The sequence below is a fragment of the Theropithecus gelada genome, chromosome 12 (genome assembly GCF_003255815.1).
Source record: "Theropithecus gelada isolate Dixy chromosome 12, Tgel_1.0, whole genome shotgun sequence".
NCBI classification, from domain to species: domain Eukaryota; kingdom Metazoa; phylum Chordata; class Mammalia; order Primates; family Cercopithecidae; genus Theropithecus; species Theropithecus gelada.
The window spans coordinates 79,766,906-79,779,530 of NC_037680.1; the positions used below are offsets into that span (position 1 = coordinate 79,766,906).

The window sequence follows — 12,625 nt, forward strand, 5'->3', positions numbered from 1 at the left end:
CACTGGGGGTTAGCTTACAACATATGAAATTTGGGGGAATACCAGCATTCAGACCACAGCAGATTCACATAGAAAGCTCTGCCATTCCTTAAAAGTAGACATGTATGTCGGACACGGTGGCTCATGCCTGTAATGCCAGCACTTTGGGAGGCCGAGGCAGGCAGACCACCTGAGGTCGGAAGTTCGAGACCAGCCTGACCAACATGGAGAAACTCCATCTCTACTAAAAACACAAAATTAGCGGGCGTGATGGCAAGGCTGACCAACATGGAGAAACCCCGTCTCTACTAAAAATACAAAATTAGTGGGTGTGGTGGCACATGCCTGTAATCTCAGCTACTCGGGAGGCTGAGGCAGCAGAATCGCTTGAACGCAAGAGGCGGAGGTTGCAGTGAGCTGAGATTGCGCCATTGCACCTCCAGCCTGGGCAACGTGAGTGAAACTCCATCTCAAAAAAAAAAAAAACACAGAAAACACAAGTAGACATGTAGTTGCCTGTAGAAGTATTGGCAACCACCTGTCATGTACTGGCAACCCACATGAGAATGGGTATTTTCTCATTCATGTTTGAAATTTTGTTTATTTTGTATCTGTTTTATTAAAATATTAACAGAATATTAAATATTGGTAGAACATCCTACTTGTGTGATTACTTGCAGTTTTTAGATGAATTCTAAGATGTTGGCCCCTTCAGTTGTGTTTCTACTATCCTTCTCCTTAGGTCAATCTCTTCAGGTCTTCCACAAGTCTTTTGGACTTGCCAGGATATTTCCTGTCTCTCATTTCCCTGGAAATATTAACCTCTCTCTGCAGGTCCCTCTACTGTAATGTCTTCTGTGGCAGCACAGGAATTGTCTACCCATTCAGGTTAGCAACAATTTTTAAGTATGGTATAAAAATCTCTTTGAACACTCTATAACGGTGAGAGAAGTTGCAGTCACAGTTTTCTATTTCTTTCTATTTATTATTATTATTATTTTTTGAGAGATGGTCTTTCTGTGTCGACCAGGCTGAAGTGCAGTGGCATGATCATAGCTCACTGCAACCTCGAACTCCTGGGTTCAAGCAATCCTCCTACCTCAGCCTCCAAGTAGCTGGGACCACAGATATGTACCACTATACCTGGTTAATTTTTTCTTTTCCCCCCAGTGGAGATGAAGTCTTGCTATGTTGCCGAGCCAATTTTCTGTTTCTTTGGTGATTTGGCATAGATTTCAACCAGGTACAGACCTCAGGCCAGAAACAAGTTTATAAGAAATACTGCATTTTTTTCATTATCTGTGACTCAACATGCCTTGACTCTAAGCCTACATCTTTCAGGCTGGTAAGATATCCATGCTTTCTTTGGGCCGGACACGGTGGCTCATGCCTGTAATCTTAGCACTTTGGAAGGCCAAGGTGGGTCGATCACGAGGTCAAGAGATTGAGACCATCCTGGCCAACATGGTGAAACCCTGTCTCTGTGAAAAATATAAAAATTAGGTGGGTGTGGTGGCACGTGCCTGTAATCCCAGCTACTCGGGAGCCTGAGGCACGGGAATCCCTTGAACCTAGGAGGTGGAGGTTGCAGTGAGCTGAGTCCAGCCTGGCAACACAGTGAGACTCCATCTCAAAAAAAAAAAAGATATCCATGTTTTGTTATGCTTTGGATTTTCTGCCATCCCCGAGATGATAGGGTTTTATTTAGTGCCACTGATTTTTGATGGGGAGGGAGGAGGTATTCTCTGGTTTTGGTTGTGTGACCACAGGAGTGACCTTCCATATATTTCTTGTGCTTATCTGCATAGCCCACTTAAAACCAGCTCCTCTTGGAACACAGATACATTATTTCATGAGGTTGGGTACTTCAGTGTCCATGAGGAACTTCAAAGGTTAAATGATTAGCTGTATGTTACAGAGGTGAGATTTAGTACCCATGTCTTTAGACTTTGAATCCAGGTATGGGTTTTTATTATGAAAGAAACACCAGAGGAACCACTCATGTCTGATGTTGGCATTTGCCCTTAAAGAACCATATTGTCTTACATGGAAACCATTTGTCACAAAATATTGATCTATTACTTTTTAAAGTCTTCTGTTGATGCCCATGCTCAGAGCTCTACATTTCCTTTTTTTTTTTTTTTTTTTTTAAATACCCTTTTATCTCTCTTCTTTCCTTTTGCTGGTTATCTTTCTCCCTCTTCTGATCATATGGCTTGGGGAGTCTATACTAAACAATGATGTTTAGTAAAGCAGTTGACAAATTTTTTTTTTTTTTTTTTTTTTTTTGAGACAGAGTCTCACTCTGTCACCCAGGCTGGAGTACAGTGGCACAATCTCGGCTCACTGCAACCTCCGCCTCCTGGGTTCGAGCGATTCTTCTGTCTCAGCCTCCTGAGTAGCTGGGGACAGGTGCACCACCACGGCCGGCTAATTTTTTGTATTTTTAATAGAGATAGGGTTTCACCTTGTTGGCCAGGCTAGTCTTGAGCTCCTAACCTCATGATCCGCCTGCCTCAGCCTCCCAAAGTGCTGGGATTATAGGTGTGAGCCACCGCACCTCGCCAGCAGTTGACAGATATTAAATTAGTTATGTAGATACTTCATTTTTATTTTACAGTTATTGTTTCTTTTAGAAATGATATGCACACTGCTATACACAGTATTTCTAAGTGGAAATACTTTAGTATTTCTTAGTATACATAGTATTTCTTAGTATACATAGTATTTCTAAGTGGAACATAAATTAATTTATTCTAAATATTTTCATTAAAAATAGTACAATTGAAGATATCAAATAGTCTCTCTGTTGCCCTCTTTAGTAAGCCTCTTCTGAAATAAGAAAAACCACTCTGCTCTAATAATCTTCTAGTTACTAATCATCTGGTGGTGTGTTGCAGACAAGAAAGCACAGAGTATCTGGAATGAATAAAAGAGCTTCTTTAGGATTTGGGCTGAAAATGAAGTTCATTTAAATGCCAAAGATTTTCTTCTTATATTTCAACAGGCTTCTTATTTTTTTCCCTTTCTGTTTTAGGGTAGATGATATGCCTCCAGGAATATCTCTGCTTCCTGATAATATTCTGCAGGTTCTGAGGATCCAGCTGCTACAGTGTGTTCAGAAAATGGCAGATGGGTTAGAGGAACAACAGCAAGCCTTGTCAATTTTGCTTGTCAAGTTCTTCATTATTCTTTGCAGGTATCTAGTAGAAAAAATAAGCTAGTTTTCACTCATAGGTGGGAGTTGAACAGTGAGAACACACGGAGACGAGGAGGGGAACATCACACACTGGGCCTTTAGATGGGTGGGGTGCTAGGGGAGGGATAACATTAGGAGAAATATCTAATGTAGATGATGGGTTGATGGGTGTAGCAAACCACCATGGCACATGTATACCTACGTAACAAACCTGCACATTCTGCACACGTATCCCAGAATTTAAAGTATAATAAATTAAGTAAATAAAAAAGAAAAAAGAAGCTAATTATCTGTTTTAAAATAATCGTTACGTTGGCCAGGCGCGGTGGCTCAAGCCTGTAATCCCAGCACTTTGGGAGGCCGAGATGGGTGGATCACGAGGTCAGGAGATCGAGACCATCCTGGCTAACACAGTGAAACCCCGTCTCTACTAAAAAATACAAAAAACTAGCCGGGCGAGGTGGCGGGCGCCTGTGGTCCCAGCTACTCGGGAGGCTGAGGCAGGAGAATGGCGTAAACCCGGGAGGCAGAGCTTGCAGTGAGCTGAGATCCGGCCACTGCACTCCAGCCTGGGCAACAGAGCAAGACTCTGTCTCAAAAAAAAAAAAAAAAAAAATTGTTATGTTACCAAAATAATAATTAATTTTATTTCTTATTAATGATGTTTGTAGTTCATATGGAACTTTAAAGAGTAAGTGCGCTTTTTGCAGTAGGCTTATGGTTTGTTAGTATGTTGGAAGTCCTTTTAGTTACTATACCTAGTTATAGCGACATTAGCCAAGATTTTACAAAATTATATTAAAGTCAATGACAGTTTTTCTTCAGCAAGAAATTACTATACCAGTATTTTTCTTATGGTTCTCACCTGTAAATGTATATGTATTTTTATTACTCTCTGTTATTTGTGAAAATAAATCAGATATTTCATTTTATCATTTTACCAAATAAAGTGTAATTATCCTATAAGTTATCATATTTCCCACATTTATAAATTAGGTCTGTGGTGCTTACATTTTGGTATGCATAAATAACAACAAGGAAGCTTAGTAGAATATAGAGCTTGAGCCTTGCTTATGGAAATTCTGTTTCAAAAGGGCTCAAAATCTGGATTTTTCAAGCATTCCACATTCATCTGTATATAAGAATTCAAGAACCATTGGTTTAGGGGCATCTGCATATAAGAATTCAAGAACCATTGGTTTATTGGTTCATATTCCTCTTGAAACCTATCTTCATTTCAGAAGCCACATTCTATATCTTTAAATCTATTTTCTTTTGGGGCGCCACTTTCTATAACATACATTATTTGTTTTATAAATATTTTATAATTAATTAGTAGATGAATAGGGACTGAATTTTCCTCTTAGTCACCTTTGGCTTAATTTCTCATTGCCTTTGCAGGAATTGTGGAATGACTGAGCAATAATTTCTAAAACATTTCACCCCTAATGTAGGCTCTCCCAGAGCCTTAGACATGTTTTTATTTTTGTGTTTTTCCTCATCCTTAAAATTTGGAAACATAATACAAGAATTATAAGGGTTGAAGGATGCAGCCGGGTACGGTGGCTCACACCTGTAATCCCAGCACTTTGGGAGGCCGAGGAGGGAGTTTGAGACCAGCTTAGCCAACATGGTGAAACCCTGTCTCTCCAAAAAAATACAAAAATTAGCCAGGCGTGGTGGCGGGTGCCTGAAATCCCAGCTACTCAGGAGGCTGAGAGGCAGGAGAATTGCTTGAACCTGGGAGGCGGAGGTTTCAGTGAGCCGAGATCGTGCTATTGCACTTCAGCCTGGGTGACAGAGCGAGACTCTTCTCAAAAAAAAAAAAAAAAAAAAAAAAGGTTAAAGGAAAAGGGTTTATTCAGGTAGTAAGACATAAGTTGATCTCTGATAATTTGCTACATTTTCCTGCTAGCTACCTACTACAATTTTGCTGAAATCAAAAATCCTACAGATATTTGTTATAAATTCATTATATTTAGATTTTGGTAATAGAGGGAAGCACTGGAATGCTCAACACATTTTTTTGGTTGAAAAAAATGTTTTGGGTAGGAGATAGTTTCTAATTATAAATTTAATGTTTAATAGCTACCAGTCACAGAACATATTTCTATTTCCAGAGACCTCACTTTACTTTTTTAAAGCTCCTTTTAAAAACTTTAATACACTTTATGTTTTAGAGCTGTTTTTATATGTTTTTCCCGCATACTCCTTTCTCATACCCCTCAGTTTCCTCTATTATTAATATCTTACATTAGTATGATACATTTATTACAGCTGATGAACCAGTATTTATATATTATTAACTAAGGTCCATATGCACATTAGGGTTCACTATTTGTGTTGCATAGTTTCATGGGTTTTGACTAATTTTTATTGTCATATATAAATTTGACATAATCCATCATTATAGGATCATATAGAATAGTTTCCCTACACTAAAAACGGCCTGTGCTCCACATATTCATTCCTTACACACCCACACACATATACACACACACCCCACCCCCCTTCCCGCCCCAACCTCTGGCAACCACTGATTTTTTTTTTTTTTTTTTCTCATAAGTGTACCAAATGTTACAGGTCTCATTGTCACCACTGCAATGTGTGTACTGTGATGGAAGCATAGCCTCTGTCTCAGTTTAGCCACATTAACTTTTTTGGACACCATGATCAACAGTACCCATTCTCATCTAGAATGAGGCTTAACCACTGATATTTTAATGGTGTCTTTAGTTTTGCTTTCACCGGAGTGTCATAATTAGAATCATACAGAATGTAGCCTTTTCAGACTGGCTTCCTTCACTTAGCAATATGCATTTAAGGGTCCCGCATGACTTTTCTTGTTTGTTTGTTTGTTTGTTTGTTAGACAAGGTCTTACTCTGTCAACTACACTGGAGTGCAGTGGCTTGGTAAGGGCTCTTTGCATCCTTGACCTCCCGGTCTCATTATCTTTCCACCTCAGCCTCTGAGTAGCTGAGACTACAGGTACATGCTACCATGCCCAGTTATTATTATTATTATTTTGTATTTTTTGTAGAGAAGGAGTTTCGCCATGTTGCCCAAGCTGGTCTCAAACTCCAGGGCTCAAGCGATCCTTCTGCCTTGATCAAACGGGGACTATAGGCATGAGCCACCGCACCTGACCCTCCTCCATGTCTTTTTGTAGCTTGATAGCCCATTTCTTTTTGTCACAGAATAATACTCTACTTATGGACATACCACAGTTTGTTTATTCATTCCCCTGTTGCAGGACATCTTGGTTACTTCCAGTTTTTGGCAGTCATGAATAAAGCTGCTACAAACATCTGTGTGCAGATTTTGCATACACATAAGTTTTGAACTCATTTAGGTAAATACTGAAGAATATAATTGCTGTGTCATATGGTAAGCTTATGTTTAGCTTTGTCAGTGCAAAATTGTCTTCCAAAATGGCTATACCATTTTGCATTCCCACCAACAATGAATGAGAGTTCCTGTTGCTCTCCATGGTTTCCAATACTGGATTATACTGTTCTTTTAGATTTTAGTCGTTTTAATAGGTGTTTGTAGTATCTCATTGTTTTAATTTGCAATTTCCTAATGACAAAAGATGTTCACCATCTTTTCATATGGCTATATACCATTTGTATCTTCTTTGGTAAAGTGTCTATCTAGATCTTTTGCTCATTTTTAAAAATTGGGTTGTTTTCTTATTAAGTTTTAAGACATCTTTGACTGTTTTCAGATGTAATTCCTTTATCAGTTATCTGGGTTTTTTTTTTTGTTGTTGTTGTTGTTTTTTTGTTTTTTTTGTAGTTGTCGTCATGGTTTTGAGACAGGTTTTTACTCTGTTGCCCAGGTGCAATGAGTTCTGTTGCCTGAGGTGCAGTGGCGTGATCATAGCTCACTGCATCCTCAAGTTATCCTCCTACTTCAGTACCCCACACCCCAAGTAATTGGGACCACAGGTACATGCCACCATACTTGGCTGATGTTTTTTAATTTCTTATTTTTTGTAGAGATGAGGTCTCGCTATATTGCCCAGGCTGGTCTGTAACTCCTGGGCTCAAGCGATCCTCCCACCTCACCCTCCCAAAATATTGAGATTACAGGCATGAGCCACTGTGTCTGGCAGGTATCTGGTTTGTAAATATTTTTTGATAGTCTGTGACTTGTCTTTTTATTCTTTTAATAGTGTTTTGCAAAGCAGAAGCTTTTAATTTTAATGAAGTTTGACTTAACTTTTTTCTTTCATGGATTATGCTTTTTTAAAAAAATTGAGACAGAGTCTTGCTCCATCACCCAGGCTGGAGTGTACTGACATGATCATGGCTCACTACAGCCTCAATCTCCCTGGCTCAAGTGATCCTCCCACCTCAACCTTCTGAGTAGCTGGGAGGCACACCACCATGTCTGGCCAATTGTTTAAAAAAAAATTATTGTCCTGCTGGCTGGGCGCAGTGGCTCAGGCCTGTAATCCTAGCACTTTGAGAGGCCAAGGCAAGCCGATCATTTGAGTTCAGGAGTTCCAGACCAGCCTGGCCAACATAATGAAACCCCGTCTCTACTAAAAATACAAAAATTAGCTAGGAATAGCGCCACACACTTGTAATCCCAGCTACTTGGGAGGCTGAGGTGGGAGAATTGCTTTAACCCAGGAGGCGGAGGTTGCAGTGAGCCGAGATCACGCCACGGCACTCCAGCCTGGGTGACAGAGCGAGACTCCGTCTCAAAAAAAAAAAAATTTTTTTTTAAAATTACTGTCTTGCTATGTTGCCCAGGCTAGTCTCGAATTCCTGGGCTCATGCAATCCTCCTGCCTCAGCTTCTCAAAGTGTTGGGATTACAGACAGGCATGAACCACTACACCCAACCTCTTTTTCTTTTACTTTTGCTCATATTGTAGGTCTGTTTCTTTTGTGTATTGTTTCTTTTGATTTTCAAACTTGTGTTGCCTTCTCATGTGAGTTGTTATTTTTGAGTAAGTGTTGGTTATTATTTTTGAAAAATCGTAGAGATACTTTTAGGCTGGGGATACTACTGTCTTTATTCTCAGTTAATGTACATTAGTTTTTGGAAAAGTATCCCTCTAATACAGTGAATGATTAAGCTGACTTGGACTTAGTCTCTGTGACTACTAATCTATTTTCATTTCACCTTTACTTCTTGAGTGTTGCCTTTTGGGATCTTAAGCCACAGCCTTAGAGACAGTCATTTTCGGGCTCTGAATTCTAATTTTTGTCCCTTTTGAGCACTGTGAGACTGTCAGATGCAATCAGCAGCTTCTTATTGTTTCATCTACCCCTGTCAGGACTGGTAGAAGTATTAGTGCAAAAATGGATCTAAATGCAGCTCTCATCTCTTTCTGTGTTTCTTTGTTCTGTATCTTGGATCTGTGGTTTTTCACTTCCTTATTAATTTTCCCCTGCCTTTAAAGAGATTTTTAAAAAAATGTTTTGTCCATGTTTTCTAGTTGTTGTCAGGGAGAGGACTGATCTTAGTCCACTATTATTGGAAGCAGAATTCTTGCAGAAGCTTCCAATTTTGCCTCTGCCTTACCCTGTTTTCTCCAAGTTGTCATGCCAGTCTGACTTCTTACATTAAGAAGTCTGTTGGTTGGGTGGGTGTGGTGGCTGACACCTGTAATCTCAGCCCTTGGGGAGGCTGAGGCAGGAGGATTGCTTGAGCCCGGGAGTTCAAGACCAGCCTGGGCAACAAAGTGAGACCCTCATCTCAACAAAAAATTTAAAAAGTTAGCCAGGCCTAGTGGCACATACCTGTAGTCCCAGCTTCTCAGGAAGTTGGGGTGGGAGGATTACATGAGCCCAAGAGTTTGATGCTGCAGAACACTATGATTGTACCACTTCGCTCTAGCCTGGGCAGCGGAGCAAGACCCCATCTCTTAAAAAAGAAGAAGAAGTCTATTCATTCTGTTAATTTTTCTAAAATTAGCATTTACTGGATTTTAAGACATAAAATGTTTTACAAGATCACAATATCTCATAACAAAATTAATGAATGTTGCTTTTTTATTATGTCAAGGAAAAGATTTTAGATATAATGAATATTATCATGTTTTACCTCAGTCTTATAAAAATGGAATAAAAATGAGGGACCACATTTTAGTTAAACACCAAGCACTTACAAACCCACTGCTTTAAACAAAATATGATGCTGTGCCCTCTTAGAGTGAGTAAAGATGCTGTTAGCCCTTTTTCAAGGACTTTTAATGTAGTTGAGGAAATATGACAGCCTTAAAAGGGAACTGTAATTCAAAAAGCAAAGTGAAGATGATTATACTGCACATGTGTTATAATGCCAACAGTATATACGGAAAAGAAAACTAAGAATCTGCATAGGGACAAAAAATCGTAAGGAAATAATGTAGATGTACATAGTTTCTTATTTTGAGATTGCAAGATGTTGGTGTTTATTTTTTCTTTTCTGTTTCTACTTTGTGATATTTTCCAATTTTCAGTAATAAATAGAGGCTAATCAGCATATACTTTTTTTTTTTTTTTTTTTTTTTTGAGACGGAGTCTCGCTGTGCTCCCAGGCTGGAATGCAGTGGCGTGATCTCGGCTCACTGCAAGCTCCGCCTCCCAGGTTCACGCCATTCTCCCGCCTCAGCCTCCCAAGTAGCTGAGACTACAGGCGCCCGCCACCACGCCCGGCTAGTTTTTTGTATTTTTAGTAGAGACGGGGTTTCACCATGTTAGCCAGGATAGTCTCGATCTCCTGACCTCGTGATCCACCCGCCTCGGCCTCCCAAAGTGCTGGGATTACAGGCTTGAGCCACCGCGCCCGGCCAGCATATACTTTTTAAACATTCTCTGTCTATAGTAGTTAAATTGTGCTTGAGGTATATTTCACAGTCTTGGTGGGAGAGCAGTTATATAACCATATTGATTTTATGTTTTAATAAATGTCATTTGCATTTTGTTTGCCAACTTGTGTTCTCATAATTCAAGCTGAATTCACGAACATATGTTTTGTTCAACATTCATGTGTAAAAAATTAAAGTCTCTTTTTCTCACAGAAATCTGTCAAATGTGGAAGAAATTGGGACTTGCTCGTACATTAATTATGTCATCACCATGACAACGCTCTATATTCAGCAAGTAGGTGTGAACTAATCATTTTTGTCACTTTACTGAGAGCAACTAGGTTTAACTTTTTGTTTGTTTGTTTGTTTGTTTGAGATGAAGTTTCACTCTTGTTGCCCAGGCTGGAGTACAATGGCCCGATCTTGGCTCACCACAGCCTCCACCTCCCGGGTTCAAACGAGTCTCCTGCCTCAGCCTCCCAAGTAGCTGGGATTACAGGCATGCACCACTGCGCCCGGCCAACTTTTGTATTTTTAGTAGAGACGGGGTTTCTCCATGTTGGTTAGGCTGGTCTCAAACTCCTGACCTCAGGTGATCCGCCTGCCTCGGCCTCCCAGAGTGCTGGGATTACAGGCGTGAGCCACCGAGCCCGGCCTACTTTTTTTTTATATTATAGTCAGTATAGTTAAATATTTTCAGAAGAGGTAATAATTGAGAAGAGACTTAAACTTATTGTTGGGTAATATATATTTCAGAAATCTTGTACATATTACCTAAATGTAGACAAGTAGTTATTATATATACTGTTATTTAATTTAAAAATTCAAGTGTTTTATTAATGGCTTTTAAAATGATACAATTTGTGATTTTTATGTATTATTTATCACATATCCTTCTTACTGTAAACATTACTTTTTCAAAAGATGTTTGGCTATTTATTTTAAACCTATCATAGGACATGCTTAAAATCGTAGAGGCTGTATCCAGTCCATATGATTAAATGACTCTTTTAGTCTCAAAGGGAAAGTTTGGCTTATTTGAATACAAATGATTTATTGTTAGATGATAAGTAAGACATGTCTTTAATTTTATGTTTAACTTTGTTCTCAGTTAAAAAGCAAAAAAAAAGAGAAGGAAATGGCTGATCAGACATCTGTTGAAGAATTTGTGATCCATGCATTGGCATTTTGTGAAAGCTTATATGATCCATATCGGAATTGGAGACATAGAATTTCAGGGTATGTCTTATAAATAATAATGTTCATTTAAAACCTGAGTGTCATAATATATCTGATTCTTCAAAGCAGGTCTCCTCTATGAAAGCAATTGGAAAGAAGTATATAAGACCCACAGGTTTAACTCTGAGCTAGAGAAATATGTTGGAGGGAATGAATTAGTGATAAATTCTACTTCTGAATAATTACATATCCCCTGAACTTGTATTTTGCAATACAATTTTGAGTACTAATAATCTGATAAGAAATGTTAAAGGCGTAGTAACATCAAATACAGTATAAATGTTTTTCAGGAAAAGTTCTTTTTTTAAAAACGTACTTTATAATTAGAAAATGCTTTTTAGCAGTATTTTGTCCATTTCTTTTTTTTTTTTTTTTTTTTTGAGATGGAGTTTTGCTGTCATCAGGCTGGAGTGCAGTGGCATGATCTCAGTTCACTGCAACCTCCGCCTCCCAGGTTCAAGCAGTTTTCCTGCCTCAGCCTCTTGCGTAGCTGGGATTACAAGAGTGCCCCACCACACCCGGCTAATTTTTGTATTTTTAGTAGAGATGGAATTTCACCATGTTGACCAGGATGGTGTCGATCTCCTGATTTCGTGATCTACCTGCCTTGGCCTCCCAAAGTGCTGGGAGCCACCGTGCCCGGCCTTTGTCCATTTATTTTTAATTGTAAAGTTTATGTCATCAGGATCCCATAAGGAAAACAGAAACCACACTAAATATTTTTATTTTTATTTTTAGACATGAGATCTCACTATGTTGCCCAGACTAGTCTTGAATTCCTAGGCTCAAGTAGTCCTCCCACCTTAGCCTCCCAAAGTACTGGGATTATACCCATGAACCACTGCACCCAGCCTCCTCAAACTAGATATTTTAAAAGAGAGGATCTAATACAAGGAAATTGATAAACAAATTAGAGAATTGACAAAGCAAAGGTAGGACATTAACTTTAGGAAACAGCTGCTTTCCCTGCAGTCATGGGAACAAAGGGAAGAGAATGAAGTTATCAGAATCTAGACTTTGGAGAAGATGCCCTACAGCACTGTGGTTCAGACCTCTGAGGAAGGAGCATTGCATAGCTGGTGCTGATATCTCTTGAGCGGTCAAGAGGCTCCTTCTGGGATTGCCAAAAATAAGCTGAAGACAGGAACCAACTGCCGTTGCTACAATTAAGAATTCTTGCTGGTGTGATGCTGATGAGTATACAGAAAAAGAGCATTGTGAACCAATCCTTGCTCTCTTTCTTCCACGCTTCATCTAGTACCCTCTATTAGGGAGCCCAAAAGGGAGGCAGCTGGAAAAAGAAAGTTTGCATGATGCCTGTCCCAGCATCACAAAGCAGAGAGAATATAGAAGAGTGGGTTGGTAGCTTGGTGACAATAGCTTAATTACCAGTACGGAGC

The 12,625-nt window shown here is 39.3% G+C and overlaps 1 protein-coding gene and 1 non-coding gene across 2 annotated transcripts in view; one reads left to right on the top strand and one right to left on the bottom strand.

Annotated features, from left to right (window-relative positions):
- NBEAL1 (neurobeachin like 1) overlaps nt 1-12,625 on the top strand; it is a 205,206-nt gene that overhangs the window by 38,001 nt on the left and 154,580 nt on the right. Inside the window, exons 4-6 of the mRNA XM_025405096.1 lie at nt 3,017-3,178; nt 10,200-10,281; nt 11,098-11,225. Of these exons, the coding sequence (XP_025260881.1) occupies nt 3,017-3,178; nt 10,200-10,281; nt 11,098-11,225 (372 nt within the window). The remainder of the gene's footprint in view (nt 1-3,016; nt 3,179-10,199; nt 10,282-11,097; nt 11,226-12,625) is intronic.
- LOC112636809 lies at nt 5,751-5,884 on the bottom strand. The gene has a single exon (XR_003122283.1). It is a non-coding gene; the product is annotated as a small nucleolar RNA SNORA1 (small nucleolar RNA).